Source organism: Mercenaria mercenaria, chromosome 1 (assembly GCF_021730395.1).
Source record: "Mercenaria mercenaria strain notata chromosome 1, MADL_Memer_1, whole genome shotgun sequence".
In the NCBI taxonomy this organism is placed as follows: domain Eukaryota; kingdom Metazoa; phylum Mollusca; class Bivalvia; order Venerida; family Veneridae; genus Mercenaria; species Mercenaria mercenaria.
In genome coordinates, this window is record NC_069361.1 from 76091995 (window position 1) to 76114419 (window position 22425).

At 33.3% G+C, this 22425-nt stretch overlaps 1 protein-coding gene across 7 annotated transcripts; it reads left to right on the forward strand.

Moving 5' to 3' along the window:
• Positions 1 to 857: 857 nt before the first annotated feature.
• On the forward strand, positions 858 to 19028 carry LOC128559492 (protein c-Fos-like). 7 transcript variants are annotated; one of them, XM_053551279.1, is made up of 4 exons: positions 858 to 1001; positions 12327 to 12515; positions 13391 to 13501; positions 14246 to 19028. In XM_053551279.1, exons 1-4 carry the CDS (start codon positions 981 to 983, stop codon positions 14732 to 14734), a joined length of 810 nt encoding a protein of 269 aa, XP_053407254.1. In that variant the 5' UTR covers positions 858 to 980; the 3' UTR covers positions 14735 to 19028. The 7 variants fall into 7 exon arrangements, with proteins under 7 accessions (XP_053407254.1, XP_053407246.1, XP_053407250.1 ...); XM_053551271.1 differs by lacking the exon at positions 858 to 1001 and adding an exon at positions 3349 to 3399; XM_053551275.1 differs by lacking the exon at positions 858 to 1001 and adding an exon at positions 4153 to 4416.
• The last annotated feature ends 3397 nt before the right edge of the window (positions 19029 to 22425 follow it).

The following is a 22425-nucleotide window of genomic DNA, read 5'->3' on the forward strand; positions in this document are numbered from 1 at the left end:
TTTATTGCGTTATTTTTCATTTAGGTTTGCTTCAGCAGACGACATCCAGAATGTACATTTCTGAAATTATTTAATCGTCCATGAAATATGAAGCTAAGCTCAATCCTATGTCCCTACAATATGTTAGATAATTATAATAAGGGCTACTAGCTTTCTTTCTTTTTTTCTTTTTTCTTTTTGCTGTTGTTACTAGTGGTGATTGTGATGATGTTTGAACTCAACATATACATTGTAATTTAAAATTTACATTTATAAATGATAAAATGCTAATTTATCAAACCGTAAGTCAAGAACAATGTAAAAGAAACTTGACTTCTGTATTTTCAATTTTTAGATTTGTTTATATGTTGTATTCTAAAGGTAATATCATGAAAAAGATAAAATTTAAAAATTATAAATGCAGGTCTTATCAGCAGGGACAATGCAGACAAGTGTATAAATGAATAAATTATCATTATATAATTATCTATGAGCTGTTCTGCGGTTTCAAGTAAAATTGTTCGCCTACACTGTTTTTACATACTAACTGATAAACGTATTGAACAAGTGCATGTCAAGAGATTTGACAAAAACTTATGACTGTGTTTTAAGTTTGTATCAAAGTAGTTTCGTATGCTTGCAAGTGCATTATACAAGTATAATAATAAATTCTTCGCCACTGTGTCAAAATTTAAATTTTATTTACATTTCATAATTTATTTAATAAGGGAAAATATTGATTACAAAGTATAAGTAAAAGGACTGCGGACCTTAAAAATTCGATGAAATATGAAATAATTTAAAGCTAAAAAGTCATCGGAATATATAAAATTTAGAAAAACGTAAAATCTGTACGTTATAGCATGTAAAACTAATCATATCGTATCACTTGGCCTCATTAGTAACTTGGGATTCCCCATCGCATAAATAGACAGCATGTTACAACATGTTTTAGCAAAAGGTCTTGCACGTGTTAATATTTAGTTCAAGCGCGTTGGCCGATGGCGAAGGTTGTTGAAAACGTGAGTAAAATGGTTTTTATTATTTACAATTTCTGCAGAAGTTTCTTTTATGCGGCGACTCAACGGAAAAAAAAGAATACATTCTGTCAGTTTTACGTTGTTTTGACATCCTTGTCATAAAAAAATTGCGGGGGTATTTAAAAGATAACATATCTAAACTGATTGGTTTATTTGAAAGTGAAACACAGATCTAAAGAATATTACATCTCTATATATAAATGCATCCGGGTTATTGTGGAGATGTTGTGAGGTGAAATCAGATAAAATACTTCAATAGGGCGTTGTCTTTAGAGAAAAAGGTATACATGTATACAGATGGCTTATCAGCCCTTATTCGTATGCCTTTTTATATTTTTATCGAATAAATACCTATGATTTACGTTTCGTCATGCGAATGCAACTGACTTTTAAATGACCTATGTCGTGAGATGAAATTATTAAGTAGGTCTAATTTCGTTATATTTCATAACCTGATTGAAAACCGCACATTATAATTATCTTAAAAATTCAGTTACTTTGCATTTCTTTATCATATAGGTTTAAGTGTCACTAGTTTCACATTTTTAAAATATTTGCAGGCATATTTCAATAGATAAGAATTCAAGACACAGAGAATCGTAATATATTCTGACAAGTACTTAGATTAAAATTGCTAATAGAATTATATGTACAACGGAAATATCTAAACAAAACCAAACAAAAAGAAACAAAAAAAACATTATGAACTGAGTGATACAGTTATGATATTTTACCTTCCTTAAACTTATTTAATTTCTAACAAATAATGCGATAAATTGTATTTCTTAACAGAAAAGTTATTAAACTGAAAGACGCCATTCTTATATTTTTATATTTTTAATGGATAATTTATTTTCTATAGGCTATACAGTAGTAAATAAATTTGCTATTATGTTCTGTATAAAATTAACAAACTTCTGAGAGCTGTAACACATAGCCAGGCCCATTTTAAAAAAGAATTACTAGCCTTATGTTCTTAAATGACCTATAAACCACCTAAAAACACCAAGAAAAGTAGGGGTCATGTATCTTCTAAGAGAGATTTTTGTCTGACAGGTCAACACTATGGAATATCTTCCAAACTGACAGCTAAAATGTGGGTATGAACACATGAGTAATAAGGTTTGTTTACATTTCTATAAATGCAAAAAAAAAATCTCCTTGAAAATGCTACCAAAATGTCATGTATTGGCCCACAATGAAATAAAAACAGGAACTGACTTACATAAAACATGAAAATGCCACTTTAGCTGGGGAAAATATGAGGATTTTTTCTTTCCGCCATTAGCCCGGGAGTGCTGCTTGATTACCTATCTAGTACTTTTGTTCCTATAGAAATATATGCCCTCCCTCTTGATTATGTCTTGATTGCGCCATACTTGAAAAGGGGCATATTTTCACAAAACCGTTACGGAAGTGATACTTTTCGCAACAGCTAAATATAAATGTCACTGCGCACGATTTTTAAACAATATTTTTTCATTGAACGTTGTTCTGAGTTTTAGAAAATGTCAAAAATATGAATACGCATTCAGCCCAGAAGAAGAAAAAGAAAAGCGCGTGTACGTAATATGAGAGAGTGAACCGATGATATTGGTACGTTATTTTATACACCTGTATAAATCCCTTAAAGGGAAAGGCAATGCTGTTCTCATGTTAATTCCATCTTCTAGGATTTCTTAAATCATTTAAAGGAGTGAAAGAATTTTCAAAATCGGTTTTAAAATGAGACAGTTGTGAGCAAATGAAAATTTGATCAAAATGGCAGACATTTTGTTTCCATGGCAACAAAAAAAACAACATGGCGGATTTATCAAAATTTTAGATACTTATTTGAACTATACTTACTTATCTCTATAAAATAATTTTTCTACCTTTTCCAGCTCTAATGAAAGAAATTACCATGTTTTACATCTTACACTCAAGAAATATATTTTCTTAAATTTCAAACTGCCATATCTTTTTCAGTAGTGGCCCGATTTTAAAAATTCTTTCAGCGTTATGAATGGCTTGAGGTTAGCTTTCATATGATGTTATTAACTTATTATCAGGCTTTCCTTACCCATACCCTTTAAGTCGGATATAGCATTCCTTAGATGTTTGACATAAAGGGCGTGCGTGGAACGAAATGTATCATATTCTGAGTTCTGTATAATGTGTCACTTGGAATTAATTTTATAACTTGTAGGATATGCGTGTCTGAATATTAGAACAGAAATGTTTTCTCCTTACCTGTGAGCTACTTATCGGTCAGGAAGTTGTATATATCAGTATTATATAGGTATATTTATGACGGGATCCCAGAACATATTAACCAAGGGCGGAGTGATCGTGACCAAAGTATATGCAATTCATACTTTTTACTAGGAACTTATTACAGGTATTGGTATTATAATCATTTTCAAAAAAAAAAAGAAGAGAACGTTTAACTTCCGTGTATTGATAAGTTCTAAAATAGTACCTTTCTTTGAAGAACAATTGTATATACATGTACTTGTACACGGTACATATTTGATAAAAAAAAACAAGCGTTCAAAAGGTTTAAGGTAAACACGTAATTTTACCTACATAATTATGTTCTTTTGTTAAGACAAGATAATATTTCATTTAAAAGGCTATATATATATATAAATCCTTGATATCTCGGTTGGGAAATCCAGAATAAAAATTTAACAAACGGGTCATAGATAAAATACAACGCTAAAAATACGCGAAACGGCGATCAGTACAGGCGTATAAAACATCGATCTATTTGCACAAGGCGGGCCGCCAACAACACATACATTGGTCAAAATATCCGCGGTAGAAAATCTAGAAGCACGTGCGCCGATATACATACTGATATTAAATTCCTCATTTTAATGCAACAGATGTCCAACGTCAATAAGCAAAGTAGAAAATGTGTATGACCAACAGATAGCTTTCGTTTTCATTTTTTACGTCAATTGTTCCGTGATATAAATAAAATTCGTTATCTGGACGAAATTGGGCGACTTTAATCGAACAGTGGTTTTATCGTCCGTTATCATTCTTGGAAAACTTCATAAGTGGTATCCTTAGCATACATGTTAGGTTAAGACAAACGATAAGACGTACGTTTTCCGGGTATGCTTTTTATCGGAGGATATGACAACTAAACTTGTTAATATGCATTCATAGATTTTGTAACAATACTAATTAAATGTTGTGCATTGATTAATAAACTACGTCACTTATGACGTGTTTCGTCTCGCGTCAGGTTGCAGGAACCGAAAATTGAACAAGTTTTGCCTAAACGTACATGTGACTGTATATGTTGAAGAGGGAAACCTAACAAGTTGCAATACTCTTTATATAGGAGTTTTCGTTAAGTCTTGTATTTTATATGGGAATGGGCTGTAATATAGTTGGCAGCAAGGTATGTAAAACTTTTTGACAAATTACCCAATTGTTTAATTGAGAAAGAAATCGGTAAACGTTTCCGTATTAGACGCGCCCTATCAGTCTCAAAAATTTACAATAAAATTCAGGTGTGTTACTTGATGAATTTAAGACATGAGATAAATGGAAAATAATTTTAAAATAAAATAACTGATAGTTTCATAGAATATCCTACGAGCTGCCAAGTTAACATATTGACGAAAAAATCAAATTTCTTGAAAGAAAAATTACATGAGACACGTACGAAATAACTTACTGTGTTTCAAATATACCTATCAGAAGGGGATTGTTTTTTGATGTTGTTTTTTTTTCTGTTGTGTTCTTATGGTGGTTCATCTTCTGTTGTTTTTTTTTGTTGTTGTTGTTGTTTTTTTGTTGTTGTTTTTTTTTTCTTGTTTTTTGTGTTGTTGTTTTTTCGTTTGTTTGTTTTTTTCGTTTGTTTTTTTCTGAAAGTTATTGTATTTTCCTATAAAAGCAATAATTATCTATTGTTGAATTTTAAATTTAGAAACAAAATGATTCCGATCAAACTACCAACACCATCATCACGATCAGGTGTGTTCGTTTGCTGAGGGCTATTATAAATGCTTTTCATAGTAACGAGTGATTTTAACTGTGCTATCCGAAAGAGAGAAAAAAATATTTTTTACAGTACAGTCATGCTTATATTAACTGGCCGGCTACGGTTGGAAACATTACACCACTCATTGATGTCTTAGCGAAATATTGTCTTTAGTAAGTGTGACATCTAGTGATGTCGTTTGTTATGTCAAACCAAGGTATTTTACGTACTACTTCTGCTATTTTGAAAGCTTTAAATTAGACTGATTCAATTCAAGTTATGAATTTTCAGTTGAGTATAAAAGACATGTAATATACCGAGCAGCGGTGGCCTAATGGATAAGGTACCTGCCCCGCAGGTTCGAGCCCTGTCAGAGGCGGGACTTGTTACTGAAGAGAGACCGGTTGGTGAGCCGCCAGATAGTTAAATAATGGTTACCGATTGCCTACCTGCCTGGTGTCTGGCATTTAAAAAATAAGAATCGGGAAGTAATGCTGTTCAATGTATGTAGGTGTCTCATAAGCCAACTTGGCTGCCCCTTTTAGTAGGGGTGACATTATAATAAACATACGCTTTTACAGAATACAGAAAGAAGCTTCAGTTATTTTTTTTTTTTCAATAAAGTATTATATGATTGCAGGCAATATTGGAATCATCCAATCATCCTTAGGCCTAAAACCAATTCTGGGTTTAGGGTCATCCGACACTACCTACCCCGACCCTAATGATGTTTTTAGAGTTGTGTTGTGTTTCTATACAATTGTAAGCACAACTGTCCCTAGATCTCACAATTATAATATGTAGTTTGATATATATTTACACATGATTTATTTGGTATTATATAATTACCGTTTTACACATCATTTGACTGGTTTTGCTGTTTTTACTTGACTGAAAAAACTCATTCCTTACCCTACCAAACCTTTATAGATCATTGCTTTAAACACGGAATTATCTTCTTTTTTTTTTCTTTTTTTTTTTTTTGCCTTAATTTGAGAAAATGTTTTCGTGGCTTTTCCTTCAGAGTGAGTTACATGTTTTTTTTCATCAGTGACTTTTTCTTACTGGAAATTGTGGTCCGCCCGGTTAGCTGAGTAGGTACAGCCGATGACTCTAACGATCGCATGCAGGTCGGCGAACGTTTTCTGTAGCTAATGTGTCTAAAGTCAAGTATGTGTCCAGGTTTGATCCCCTGGTTGTCAGTTCCTTGAAGTTGACAAGCCAGGTTTAACTAAGCGCCGAAAATAACTGAAAGGCTACATGGAAAAGAGAACTTTTAACAGTCAATGAACATTGTCGACTTTAAGTTGAAATCAGGGCTTATTAGCTTTAGTAAAACATTGTTTGTTTTTTTTTTTTTTTGTTTTTTTTTTTTCTTCTTTCTTTGCGAGGTTGTTAACCGTAAAATTTGTTTCAATTTGTATTCGTGTTTTATATGCCAACAATATGTTGTCATGTCATAAAAAAAGAGAAAAAAAACACATGTATTAAAGTACGTGTATTTAAGTCAAATTAGTAACATGTTTTTAATAGAGTTTTTAAAAACAGGTGTTAATGAGAAAAAAGGTAATTTTGACGTTTTTGAAACAGCTAGGCCTTGATGAAAATTTAATGCGCAGTTTTAGTTTTCTTATATTTGTAACACCTACTTTATCTTATAAATATACAGTATAGATCATGCATTACACTGCTTTCCATATAAGGAAGCGTAGTACTATAATGCGCAGTTAGATAAAACACATTTTCTGCGCGTGCGCACACTCAATGTTTATACGCGTGGCTATGACCGTTGTATAAACAGGGTATAAAAATATCGTTATACTTAAAAATAAACGTCTTCGTCTGCATTTCACAACAAGACGTCATGTATATATGTTGTAACGTATGAACTTTGTAACAGTATAACGTAGAACAAAAGGTAAGAAAAAATATGGAAAATAATTAATGGAAACGCAATTATGGAATAGTTACTTAATTAGAAGTTAGTTTTGATATAAAGCTATTTTATCTGTATTTAATCAAGAACATCTGTTATGAAAACAGATGAATTGGATGTAAACGAAAAAAAATATTGATAGATCGGTCGCGTGTTTATTCCTTAAAACACAAGGTCTACTTACGAATTTTATTTGTAGCTTAATTTAAGTTAAATTTGATCTGAACTAGCCTACAGAGGTCACTACCGTATCTTCCGTACCTTCTTGCACACGGCAACTATGCTGGTATTCTCAAAAATCTGGCTCGAAATCGACTCATTTCTTTTTCTTCGCATAACCAAGTATAACACAAGAAATGTTGTTTTAGTGCAAAAATAACAATTTTCAGATTTGTACTTTTCATTTCTGTTTCTATTATTCGCCCTTTGCACCCGATAACTCCTAAACCAGATGTAGACTTTCATCACTGGAAAAAAGTTAACTTCGGTCGTCTGCGTACGTTTCTTTGTCCATTTCTACTCATTCGGAAACGACAAAATACGTCTGCTCGGAAAGTAGTTTATTTCTGTCGCATTCAGAAATAATTATACAGTAAATCGATCAGAACGTAAGACCCTTTGACACTTTTCTTCAGACTTAACAACCCAGTCTTACATATCAGTCTTGTTAATATTGATTATTTTTTCTGCAGTTGCGCAGTTGTTTTTGACCTCAAGTAGTGGGTCACTAGGTTTGACCTCATAGGGTGATATGAGTAATTTGCGGTTTCGTGCCTGGTGATTAACTATATCTATTTACATATTTCAAGGTCGCTAGTTTGTAGTCCCACAAACCTAGATCAAGACACTTTCCAAAATGCAGAACTGTGCCGCGCACTCGTGTCAGTCCGCATGATATATGATGCGGACAACCACAACAATTAATATGCACTTAAACTTCTATTTCAAACTGTTACTAAGCCCGAATTACTGCTTTTGTGATTCGAAACCGGTACCTTGGACTGAAGAGATGGAACAGGGGGATGGAGTGGGGAGGGGGTCTTTGAAATCGAGAGATCAAATTTATCCCCTGGTTGTGTTCGAACCCGCTACCTCTAGGTAAGCAGTCTGACGCTCAATTCGGTTGAAAAATGACTGGGATGGCTTCAGTCACTCAACTTTTCCAGGTGCGAGCTCCAATACGCAGTCTGGCAGACGACCAATGTATGATATATGAACAGTACCCGCGGCTGCGTAAGGACTACTTTAATCAAAATTTATAAGCTCCAATAACAGAAGTTTGAGTGCTCCCAAGGGTGTTTAAGCAGTGCAATATTCCGATTAACCTATGTGCTACAAAGAGGACAGTTACTGGTCCTGAGTCATCGATAATTTGGATGTTGTTGCCGCAACATCAGTTCATATGTTAATTACTACAATAAAACACCGTTTTTGGCAGTTTTCGTGCGGTTTATTTACCGCCTGAGGTTATTTTCAAGCTTGCGGAGCGCCCGAGCGAAACTTTTTGACATATTGTGATTGAAACGATTTTGAAACAGACGATATACGGGGAAGACCCAAACTGTCAGAGAAAATTAAAAATATCGATGACGTCAGACATCAAAAGCTACCGTCTGCAGAATTAAGTGATCTGCCACAATTTATCTACCGTTTGTCCTATTTTATATTTACATGATAACCTTTATAATTCAAAACAAAATGCGCAATTTCATTCTGTCACATTTAAATGACATTCATTTTCTTAAAGTAGCGAAATGTTCGTCTGCAAATAATGCACGCGCGCTTTTTCAATATTCAGTCACGGGCATAGCAACACAAATCAGATTCCGTAGCGCAGCATCCCGCGCGCTTTTCTGTTGCTATGGTCGTGCAAGTCCTGATTTTCCCTGTTGTTAAAAACTGATTGTTAGCTGCGTGAAACCAGAAAATATGAACCGAATCAAAATTGAGCTACATGTACAAAATCATATATGTTAGTCTTAACCTAGATAATATTTGTATAAGATGTTGTTTTTTTTTTTCTTTCTGTCTTATTCTTCTATCATGTATTAATACCTATTTATATTTAGCTTTTAACAGTGCGTTTTTTCTTTCTCGAGATATATTGACGCCATTTAAAAGCATACACGTTCCATAAGCCCTTGAAAAGGTTATTTATATTTATTTGTAACCTATTGCATGAAAGATTTACTTTTTGGCGTGTGTCATAATCGGGCCGATGATTGTTATAGTAATTTGTATGTATATACTGTTTCTATGTCTCCTATATAATAATAGAAGAAACGGTAGCCACTCACGAAGCGTATACCAATACACATCTCGCGCCGGTATATAAAAGCTAATCTAATTGGTCATGAATATTCATTGATGATAAGTTACTCCGCCTACTCACGTGTGATGATATTGGACATGTTATGACTTGATAAATTTTCAATTAAATCAAAATCGACTGTCAACAAAGACGCATGCAATTTTTTGTTTTGGATTTTGAATTTAAACTTGGCGCTGCGAACATATAAAAGTGACCGCAAGGACGAACATCACATCATTTTTGCGGTGCAACCGAACCTGCTCAGATGATTCATTTTTACACTGTGATAATTTTATTATTAAAACATAATTACGTTTTCTGATGTAACTGTACTTGCAGAAAAAAAGTGTTTCAGTGTAAAGGAGCGACAAAAATATTGGAAAACTATTAATTTGTGGAGATTTACGTAAGTTCTTTGTGCAGTTTTCCGTGATTTTTTTTTTGTTTGAATCCGCCAGTCTGGTGGGAGTGAGTCACTTTTTGGCACGGATCTCGTCTGCGATGTTCTACCATGAGTTTGCATTATAATGATAAAAAGAGGTCGGAAAATGTATTTCTGCAAACTCTTCATAATTTTGTGACAATCGTGTGGACTTTATTATCGTGATTGCACGAGTTCTCGTGCACTAGTGATCGTTTTAATTTGAAAGATTTGCGTGATTTTAAAAATTGTGTTGTTGTACTCAAAGACATCAAAAATTGAAAACAAAGTAGGAAAAAACATGCTGGAGTAACGTGACATTGAACACTTCTTGACAAATAGAGCTGTAACTATAGAAACGTACTTTTGCCCAGTTACGATAGTTGGCTCATACAATTAATTATTTTGTGGTTAAATCTTGCGGTTTTGGTAGCTTTAGAATGTATCAGGCCATCTCTCTTAACAGCCACAAAAATAGTTCATTTGCACTTTTCACCCAGAAATAAAGACAAAAAAAAACGTTACTAAATTCAAAATGTATTTAGTCCTGCGATCGCCATGTGCGTTTGTTTTGATAAAACAGCTGATCGAAACTAAAAATAGGTCAGTCAAGTTTGATTTGCGCAATACTCTAGTCAACTGATCAATAATAGCCTATTATCAGCCGTGATACATGCACTTAGAGTGTCGATCGCGTTGTGAAAATGCATGCGTTTAAAAGGAGCGATTATTTAAAAGCAGTAATATACATTTTCATTTTTCAAAATAATTCGTACGAACAATTTGGGGGACAAATTTAACAACATTTCACCGAATAAAGCGCGTTTGATTTTTCTAGGAAACCTATATTTTAGTTGAACTAGACTAGTTTTCCTTTAAATAGGACAGTAGACAGTGTCTGGTGAACTTTGTAACATCTGGACATTTTTTCGTCCAGAAAAGGTGTGTATACTTCAATTCAAACTTAATCAAGTGTCATGTGTTTGTTATTGTCTTAATAGCATTAATAAATGATAAAGTTATGCGATGCTTCTAACGGTGCTTTTATAGACACTTGTGTATATATTTCTGTTGGGTTTTTTCCTGCCAGTATAAATTGCATTGAGAATCAAGTAATGTGGCTTCAAGAAGAATTTTGGCCAGCTTCCTTATGCCGCAAGTATAAGTGGAAAACGGGCGGCGGAATCTTTTGTAATTGATTTTTGATTGTGAGAATTTGCGGGTATGCTCTTTGATTTTGGAGGAAAGAAGAAATGCTACTTAAAGTTAACCGATTGAATTATATTTTAGGTTATCAAATGCTAAAACTTATAACTTGTGAGCGAATATTAACCTGTTAATAAAGCTGTATTTTTTATAATGTTTTTATTTTGATTGTTAAGTAAAATTAAAAACTTTATAATTAGATTCTATGAATATTCATTATTTTTTATGCTTTTATTTCAGTATTTCGTTCTATTTGAAGACATGCATAGACTATGAATTCAAGTTTTCTGTTCAGTTTTTAATTGAAAGTGATGAATTAAAAGAACTGCTGCTTCAGGCTGCTTGTATACTAATATTTAGTCGAAATAATATATAATTTCCCCTACCAGTTACGTAGAGATTCTGTTTTCATGTGAATTTGATGTAAGTAACAAAACACTTAAAGTGTTGACAAAATGAGTGCTAGAGTATCTCATATCTTGTATATGTTTTGGGTTGATATCCCATTGTATTCTAGAAAATACCTCTGCACACACATTTTCTAAGCAGCAACCAGTATTGGCCGAAATATGAGACACGGATCATATTAGTTTTACTTTAAATACTTCATCCCTAAAATCTGTTTGAGCCTTATGTCGGTAATCAGGAAATTACCCTTGATTTGTCAGTAATTCTGAATCACAGTACATTTTCGTTTACCTGGCAGTGAAGGGTATTTAACGAGGACATTGTCCACCTATTGGCGACTAGAATGGCTTGACCATTAAGGATATAGTTTCGTCCTGGCGGTCATTCGCCTCTGAAGAATTGTGGTCAAGCCTGTATGTTATGTTATTATTGGGTAACATTCAATTGTACCGCAACTGATGAAAATCTCTGGTTCAAAGTCCTGATATTATTTATTGTTTAAATGAGTTATGTCTTTTTCCAATATGTATATATAAATCGTATCCATTGCTAGTTTTGTATCAGTTAATGCATTGCTACAGAAGTGTTCTCATTTCGACTGAACTGGAATTAAGTTACTTACATTGAAAAACCTGGATTATACCTTACAACTATATTAGTATGCTTATTTGTTGTGTGTCGGTTTAAATTTCAAACAATTAACTAGCTTAAGTTTATCAATATTTCATTTTGTGGATATTTCTGGAAACTAAAAAGTCGGAAATTTGAAGTAAGAATATAATACTGATCAATGTATTAATAATGAATGATTCTTATTTGTTTTGTGGATATCTGAAAACATTATTCTTGTTAGGAGTTAAACACAGTTAAAGTAAAATATTTATGTATCTTTCTAAATGCGGAAATAAATGTGAAATGAGACTGCAAACTAATAGCTAATACTTATGTTACGTGTGTGTTGCAGTTCTCATACCGGGATGAGTGAATAAATACATATTCTTAGACCGGGTTATTATAGATTTGTCTTTATTGTTTTATTACAGATAATGGAGTGTTCACTTGGAAGTTCCGACCTTGACCCCAGTGTAAAGATGGCATTTGAGGCTTCGAAAGATACGAAGACCATCATGCCGATTCTAAAAGAAGAGTTAAAGTTGACTATCCTTAATAGAAGATACAAGACTGGGAAAGGGGAGATAACCCTGGATGAAAAGAAGCCGACAATCAAAAGGGTAAGTGAAAAAAAAATGGTGATGGAGGTGGTGGTGATGTTGGTTTTGGAAGTCGATAGTTTTTGGTGTTTCTCGGTGGTTCAGTGACGTATTTCTTGAGGACGCAGTGGGATTTTAGATGTTTCGCAACTTTTTTTCCGGATTAATCTTCAATCCAGTTACAAGAGGTGAAATTGTAGAACAGGTCTTCTTTAAAGTTTCATAAATATCTGTGCAATTGTGTAGTATGATGTCTGGGTTTTATTGCTTTACCAAATAATTTAACATCTAAAAACAATTATCATGAAAAAATATGAAAAAAAAGGTTCTTTGTTTTAAATTATAAGTTTTATTTTTCGATGAAAATATTCACATTTTTTACATTCCTAATTTTGTATTTTCACATATTTAAAACTTGTACATTAAACATGCCTCCCTCACTGTTTGAAACTTCTCACTATTTCAACGGAATAAACGAATTTTTAATTGCTTTGATTTTTCAGTACTATATTCATCGCGGTTGAACATGTGTATTTTTTCCATTTCGTGAATAGATCTAATATATGACAAAAATATGACAGAGACTATATGAAAAAAGAAAAATAGTGTAATATACGGCACCTAAAAAACCGCGAATATTTGAGGTTGCAGACATTCTTTTTCACACCTGTATAGTACAGTACTCATAGAATCTACAGATGTCTTGCAATATGTATTTATATATATATATATATATGTGAGGGAAGAGGGCGAGAAAATATTAAAATCTTAACTGGTGTCGTTCAAAGCGTGATGACTGAATGAAATCTTAAAATATGTATACTGAAAAATTCATTTTTTATGGTTTTATTACAAAGAGGGGGAGAGAAGAATTATGTGTACCTATTTTGTTGTAGGAGCTGACAGAAGAAGAAGTCAAAAAAAAATTAAGACGAAAGGAACAAAATCGTCGGGCGGCGGAGAGATGTCGCGTTAAAAAGAAACACTTGAACGAACAGCTGGCTATTGTAAGTGTATATTTTTCAAAAAAAATATATATATATTTTTATTAAGTGTAAAATTAAAGCACGGCGTGTTCGTCAACGTTATAAGTAAAACAAAAATAAACATGAACTTAACCTGTGTGCCATCGCCAAGTTTTTACATCAGATATCTGCAATGGTCTTAGTATATTTACTTAAAATTACATATTTCCACGGTCATTATTTCTGCGAATCTTTTTTAGACATCACTTAATAGGAATTTTTTGAATATTCGTTGTTGCACCAAAGTCTGAAATTCTTGACTTGCAAAGGCTTTAAGTATTTATTCTTGATGCTGAGATGAAAAGAAAAACTGCAGTTTTGAGTCCTTTCAAAGCTTCTAATTGAAAAGATTCCTTCATTTTAGTTAAAAATGCGCAATTTCACATTGGGCCGTATGACTTGGTCATCTTTGGATTCAAATATAAAAATAGAGCAACTAAAAGTCCCAATAAAACACCTCAAAGTTGAATTTGATTGATATTCCCTGTTTGGTTTAACGCTTTTAAACATTACTGGCCAGCAAACTCGCCACACTGACCACCTAATTATATCATGGACCACTTAAACATCACCTCAAGGTATCAAACTCTCTGTCTATTTTCAATTTATTTTTGATGAGAGATCAATCAAAATAAAGACAGGTACGGCTTTAGGTTTACGGAGAAGCTTTTTAGTTAAATTTAGAGGCGTATACTTTTAAAAGCATTATTATATTATCTATTTCAGGACTTCATCAATGAACAGAGGAGAACCAGTCAACTAGCGATGGAGATAGAGAAATTAAAAGTAGAAAAGGAAATGCTACAAAAACTCTTAGAGGAACATTCTTTTACATGCGCACGTGCCATCACACCGTCACCGTCTTATGACAGTAACACTACATTTTTCAGTAATGGCCCGTACACGTGCCCAACGCCCGGTATTCCTAATGAAATGCCCATGCCTGTGAGAGATACAGCTACTCCAGGACTGGCGGATCCATTTGACGATTACGCCCCTTTGAACCAGGAACAGGACTTTCTCATGTATCCCGGCATACCGTCGTCCAGTGAGATAAAGACGGCATTTCCCACATGCACCGTTTCTGCAGGGGAATTACCGGAAATCCAGCTTCCAGACGACTTTTCAGATTTTCCACCCGTGTCGCCGGATGTAGCACTTGGACGCCAGTCAATCAGTGAATATTTAGACGAAGAACCTTTTCTCAATTTATGACTTTTTACACATAGAAACAAATGTTTTTCATATTCTAATGTGTAACATTGTTTTCATTTAACTGACACTAATTTCATATCAACACTGATCAAACTTTAAAAGGAAGATAAAAGGGTTTTGATACTTTGCCAAAAGAACGAATACAGACGTTCAACATATAGTGCGTATTGAAACTTGTGGTTCTGGACATGTATAATCAATAAAACTGTGTTATTTCTTGGACATTTTCGGGTCTGATCCACATACTGTACTAAATATATTTTGTCTTTTTTGGATTTAGAAACGTGGGTACAAACGGTTTAGATAGGAACATTTCTATAAACCTTTAGTGAAAGTATGTTAAAACAAAAACAGAAAGTTGGGCAGGAATAGTTTTGCTATATCAGTGGCGAGTTATTCAATAAGGAAGTTAACATTTTCAGTGTATTTGAAAGAAAAGTTCGGGGACTGCTGTTCAGTCTTTTGGGCATTTGGTGCAGATAATTTGTTAACTTTATTTGGATACCGACGGTATACGAACTGTTTTAGAATATTGTGTCTGCTGTTGGCTCGAGCCAAGCTTAGCTGAACACTTTTGAGGGTGGTTTTCATGAGCGTTCAAAGTCATAAATTTGGTCTTTTCAGTTTTATACATTTTTTGCAGGAATGCACTTTTTACGAAAAAAGTGAAAATTTTGATTCTGCGGCAAGCTACGGGTGAAGGAAATTCCGTAAGGACAGTAAAAGTGGTTTGTCTCTTAGATTGAAAACTTACGTAAGAAATTATTTTTGGCTTTGAACGCTGATTGATAAGGACCGAGCTGAACCAAACACGAAACCTGCATTTCTGCATTTCCTTGATAAAACAGACGATAAATTTATCCTCAATATTTGTGGTGTTCGTCCTCTTGGGTGTTTGGGGACAATCAGTTTTCGAATAGTGATCTCAAATATAACATTAAAAAATTCAAGAACCACTGATAAATATTCCGCATTTTGATGATGGGTGTGTATACAAAAAAAATGTGATTTGCATATAACTTACAGCGTGATGTTATTCCGACTAAAAAGCTATCTTGTAATTATGCTTGTATAATTCCGTAATCTGCTAATATATTCAGGACAAATTTTGCCTGATATTAACATTGTGATGTTTTTTGACTACACTTGTGCATGTATCATTCAGCATTTTCATAGTGCATGTATTTTTTTAAATGCATGTGAAATTTAAAATATGACAGGTTTTGTCCATTTTTGTGTAAATTGCGCTGGTATACTCAGTCTAAAATGCCTCGTATATATATATCTCATGAGTCCATTTTAAAATGTGGCATGTTTATATGTGGTTCTTGGATTATTAGGAGTATTTTTGCATTATATTCCTCATTATCATCTTATTTGTAACCAAGTTAATCATCTTTTTTGTGTTATTATTTTGTTTGTGTATAATACCGTTCAATCATGGCGACACAGCCTTCCTGATTCATTTGGCATTAAATCAGATATACAGGGTGTGGGTGTAAGTTTCGTTGTGGTTTAAAACGGACAGTCCAAGGAACATAAAGCTGCTCTTTTTTATAAGTGGTTAAAGAAATGCATGAACTTTGGCACGTAGGAACGCATTTTCATTTTCCAAAAATACTTGAGTGGTAGTCGCTAGCTTTTTTTTTCATTTCGATGTTAGAGACTATCCTGTTGTTTTGCAATTTCTCACCGAAAGGTATTTTTTTTCTGTTGCTGGTTTATAAGATATATATTGAGGTAAGACAAAACTTCACGCACCCCCTGTATATTGTCATATCTATGACTCTGGCTTGTCACTTAGATTATTACGCACTTCATAAACCCCGAAAGGTTGTCTATAAATTTGATAATTAGGTCTTGTGTGGTTGAAGAAATTACGTCTCAATATATTAACTTCAACCGGGCGAATTGCCATTGGTTCGTATTTGAATAATAACAATTTGAGATAAAGGACTTCAAAAATAAACCCTAGACTAAATATCCAATCACAAAATTCGACGCAGAATACCGCCTACTGTTTTTGACATTGATCGTCAGGTTTCCCAATATTTAAGTAAATGATATATAACGATTTTAAATCTAAAGGTCTCGTGACATGTACATATATTTAAAACGATAACATTAAATTGCGTGTTCAACCCATGTAATATATCTTAAGTGAAAAAATAGAACATAGGTGATAGTCTATTGTGCAATGTTCTTTTTTAAGGAATATAAGTGTACATAACATAGTTTACAAAATTACATTCTTTATATTAATATTTCATACTCATGTGGTTATTTTGAATCATACTATAAGACATTTCAGATGTTTGAAGCTATCAAATATTTTATATTTTCTAAATTTGAAACCTCCTTAATCTACACTTCAACAAAAAAATACTCTTAGATGTTCATAAATAACTCATGGGTATGCCGTTACCTTAATAGATCAAAAATAGAAGTGCTATTTCGAAATTGCAATGAACTATAAAAAAAACTAAGTGGTTAACCGTGAACAGAAGTATTGGAACCACTGACTTATGCTCAAATACCCATGGATGAAATCCATGTTTTAGTGCACTGTTTAGATGGGCTAGTGCAAAACAATTGTATCGTCTTCATTTTATATTGATCGCAATAGTTGAGCACTCAGACCATAGGTAATTATTTTTAGTTTTTTAGCTTTACAGGTTTCTACATCTGTCGCTTCAAATCAAGCAGAAAAACAGTCAGTCAATCGCATGTGTTCAATAAGAATGAAAGTATGTCAATACCACAATAAAATATAGAAAATGTACTAATGTATTTCTTTGTGTAGATATAAGTTTCATCACGAAACACTCATCAGAAGTCGATGAAAACCACGGCCTATCCTCCAGTTGTACTTTTTAGCTTTCTTTCAGAAAGTGGTAGGAATATTTTATACTTGTATTAAAGTGTTTTCAACAAAAAAGAAGGATAATTAGATATGGAGTACACTTCTATAATGAAATAAAAAGGTATATTTTTCGCATTTCTTTTAGAGCAGTTCAATATATATTTTTACAAGTATATTTTTAGGGACAATTCATTTTGACTATACCCTGTTCGGTACGTGTAAAGTGTAACAGTTCATTTCGTGCACTTTTATCAAATATACATGTAGACATATTTACGTATATGCAATCGCATTAATTTTTATAGATATGAAAATGGTTTCAGTTAAGTATACGCTTCTTTGATTCAGTGTTTTGTTTTTTTTGTTTTTTTTTTCCAAAATGGATCGATTATTTAGGTGTTTTAACGAATAGAACTTTGGGTCAGAAAAAAAACAAACTAAATCACATGATGATTAGTTTCATAAGGGACATGTATAATCTCACAGTAGCGATAATTTAATGATTGTTTTTTAATGATTGTTTAATTAGTAAAAATAACTCGCAACACATTGTTTTAGTTTCCTTTTTACGTTTTTAAATTTAGAACATGGAAAGAATTGAAAAGATATTTTTGAAAATTTATCTTTGATTAATATCTTTACATTAAAGTTTCATAATTTCTTTTATCTTTTTTTTTTCTAAAAATTAAAACAAAAATAACCCTGTATGAATTTTCTTTGAAATATTTAAGGGTAGTTGCATAGAAAATATATAGAAAACCTGATGAAAAATGAAATAGTTGCGATAACTTAAACTTAATTTATTCAGAAAAAGAGGTGACATTTGTTAATTTGTATGAAGTTGTAAGTGAAATATGAAGGGTGAATCTCATTCTTTGTCAGGCAAAATCTCTCATGGACAACAAACCCCACCCTCCCCCCTTCTTACTTTTTGATTATACAAACAAAGGTAGAAAAGCATGTCATTTGGCATTTTTGGATTAGAAAAATAAAATACAAAAAATATCAACAGCAATTTATATCATTTTACTTTTTTCAAAAACTTTTCTCTTTTTTTAATTTAAGCACATTTATGTTTTAAAAAAGAAACTTTTGTTGGTCGAGGGAGGGGTTTATTTTCCGGAAATGATTTTGTCCTGATACCCATTTTACCAATTAATTTTTGTACACCATATCTTAAGGTGATAGAAAACAATGAAAAAAGTCGAAATATTTAATATTTGAAATATTCTTTTAGAAAAAAAAATATGTTTATAGAAATGTATTGTTTTTGTACATACAAGAATTGTAATAATCTACTAATTGATTTCGTTTTTCACGTGTTTTCTCTTGCCTTAATTGGTTATGTTTCAGTATAAAGGATTGTTCTGGGATATTTGAATTTATGTTAAAAATAATGAAAATGATGAATAAACATGGACAAATTTTGAATTTTGTTTCATATTATGTTGAACCCACGTGTACCCAGTAAATAACGATTAATCATTTTTCAGCTATTCATCAGTCTACATATGGTACGGTTTAATCAATTCCTTTTATTAGATGTGCCCGATAACTATCTTATATGTGTGGAAAAAGGAGATAAATATAGACGACTAATGCCGCCTGCGTCCTCGAGACTATATGTCGTCTGCTTCTCATACTGTATGTCGTCTGCTTATCATACTGTATGTCGTCTGCTTCCCATACTGTATGTCGTCTGCCTCTCATACTGTATGTCGTCTGCTTCCCATACTGTATGTCGTCTGCCTCTCATACTGTATGTCGTCTGCCTCTCATACTGTATGTCGTCTGCTTCCCATACTGTATGTCGTCTGTCTGCTACCCAAATTGTATGTCTGCTAAATAACAACCTATAGGTTTTGCGTATACCATTCTATACTTGTATATAAAGGTCTTAAGCGTGCTAAACTACAGATTTTCTTTATATCAACCCTTACTCTGCTAAATTTCTATAATGAACTTGTCCATCTTTCAAATTGGAAATTACTGTTAACTGTTAAAAGGGGTGCTTACAAAAAATATACTGAATGGCGAACAGTGCAGATCATGATCAGACTGCACGGATGTGCAGGCAGATCATGATATAAACTGGTCGCAAAGGCACAATCAGTCGTGTCCAGCGTGATAAGGGTTAATTAAACTAAAGATGTTCTGCTTGCCAAATCTATAATATGTTGTCTGGATCATATGTATAAGGCTCCAACGCACAAGGAAATGAACACTTTCAATTGTGAATGAAATTGTTGGGTTAGGATCATTTAAATATTACACGGAAATGATCATTTTAATACCACATGTATGTACCAAACGAAAAACAGACACAATTACAGAATTAGTAATAGGCATTTGAGTTCATGTCAGCGGTCACTTAAGGCCAGTCGGCTAATTGTCAATATCCAATTACAAATTTCAATATAGACATATGTCGGTCATTTAGTTAAGGTCATTTGATAGAACTACAGTTAAATAGTACAATATATTTATACGTAAACATTACCTTGTTACCACATTCTACCGTATGGTGAACCTAGTGGACGGCGCTAGCTCACGGACCGTCAAATGCCAGCCAGATAAGGGACAGCGTTCTTCAATTGATACCATATCCCTTATCAAAATATTTGAACTAATTTTAAGCAGTCTATTTAATGCGCAAATTCAACGCGAAAATCTTATTCTATCAATTTAGCCGCACCATGAGAAAATCAACATAGTGCATTTGCGACCAGCATGGATCCAGACCAGCCTGCTCATCCGCGCAGTCTGGTCAGGATCCATAGTGTTCGCTAACGGTTTCTCTAAGTACAATAGGGCTTAGAAGCGAACGGTATGGATCCTGGATCCATGCTGGTCGCAAATGAACTATGTTGCTTTTCTTATGGTGCGGCTCAATTTACAGATTATAGACTACCGTACTAGTAAAACTTTGGTACTGTAAAGTTTGCTGGGGTCCGACACCGGCTGTTTGAGATGCTGAGATTACATACGTGCACGTGTACGTGTAGATGTTCCGTCTTTATTCTGACAAGCGTCTGAAGAAATTTAAATGATTACCGATTTTAGCGTTCCTCCACGTTCAAAATATACCTGTAGTTTTAAACGTGTAGATAATCTAGACTAAAGCTTTAACACGTATTTTCTGCAAACGTTTATTTCTACAAACACGGGTTTTCGACACGTAAGCGTACACGTACTTGTAAATGGTAAACCGCTGTATTTTCGGCAGCAAACTGCAAGGATGTTCATAAGTATCTATAACGAGTGCACTTTAAAAAAATAAGACACCACTAGGAAAAAGTACATTGGTAGCCTTTAAGTTTAGATTTCAACACGAACTTCCATTTCAAATTGATAGGGAGCGTATCAAACATTTGAGGCGTCAAATAAATGTAAACGCAACCAAGATTCAGTGGCCGCCACTAGGTGAATTGTGGTCATTGACAGTGGTCAATTTAATTATTATTCTTGGCACCTATAGAGATCTTGTACCTGATATCAAATGTTAGAAAGTTTGTTGACCACCGTCCGCCATTGCTTTTATGAATAATCACGCCATTTCATATAATGATTTTATCATTTACCATTATTAAGTTAACATTATGGGACTGCGTTCGTTTTATCTGAGATTAAATCTTTACTCATACGTGATTGTGATAAACCTTGATCGAATTAACGTTATTTCGTTAACTGTTGTATTTTCTTTTATGAAATGTACAACAAAAGCATCAATAATACTCATAAAACACTTGACACAGAGCTTCTAATCTTTCCGCGATTTGAATGGTAAAAAGATGATATGAAAAGCTACAACAAGTTCATCCGGTATAATGTATATAGCAGTAACAGAAAAAAAAGACATCATCGCCTATGTTGTCGTCCTTATCATCATCAGCGGTAGTTGCAGCAACAGCAACGGCAGTATTAGCAGCAACAGCATTAGCAACAACAACACCATCAGCATAAGCAGCAGTAGCAGAAGCAGTAAATGTTAATAACAAAAACAGTGCCTATTTTCATTTCCATATTTATACCATTATAAGTGAGAGAAAGCCGTTATTTATACATATAAGTAATAAACATTAAGTTCTTTATTGTGCAATTGGCAAAGGCAATTGTATGATTAATGATAAAAAATAAAATCGATAACAGTTTAGAACATCAAGGTGTAATTTGCTCTCGTAGAATGACAATGCATTTCCAACCCAATTGTTCTTTGCAAGTTACGGTATATTATGTTACCCGATGCAAATCTTTTACATAAAAATCATCTAAGTCGTTGTAAATAAAAGACCTAAGACCACAGCGATCATTTTCGAATTCATTCGTTTGTAAATTAATACCACTGTCTCATCGTCTGCGTTTTGATTCATTTTATCTGATTTCCGAATTTGGATATTTCAACTTTGTGGTTTACTTTTTTATACCCAGGGCGCTGGATGGGTCACCGGTGTTACTACAATATCGTAACGCTCGTAAGCATGAATCATACATGCATCATTTTTATGTTTATGTTTCTTTTGGCAGATCTAGGCTAAAGTCCGCACATTTCTGCACAATGAAGTCTCATCCAGTCGTCTCGTGGAAATGTAGGCGCAAGAATATTACGCAGGTATTGATCAGTGTAAGCTAATAGTGAAATGTTAGAAAGTAATGTTTTAATGATTCGAAAACTTAATACTAAGTATTTATTTTTTCTCTTTATTATTCCTATTGGCATTCTGTTGGCACGTATGATTCATCATGTCTGAAATTAGTGTTGAACCCCATTTACACCTGAGTGTTGGACTGACGTACTTCCCAATTATTACATACTCATTTGAGCCGCACC

Excerpts from the sequence above, each read along its gene's own strand:
- LOC128559492 (XM_053551271.1), top strand. The coding sequence starts at position 3,364 with ATGCAATTCATACTTTTTACTAGGAACTTATTACAG. Across the intron at positions 3,400-12,326 it reads TTACTAGGAACTTATTACAG|ATAATGGAGTGTTCACTTGG; the intron begins GTATTGGTATTA and ends GTTTTATTACAG. Across the intron at positions 12,516-13,390 it reads AGAAGCCGACAATCAAAAGG|GAGCTGACAGAAGAAGAAGT; the intron begins GTAAGTGAAAAA and ends ATTTTGTTGTAG.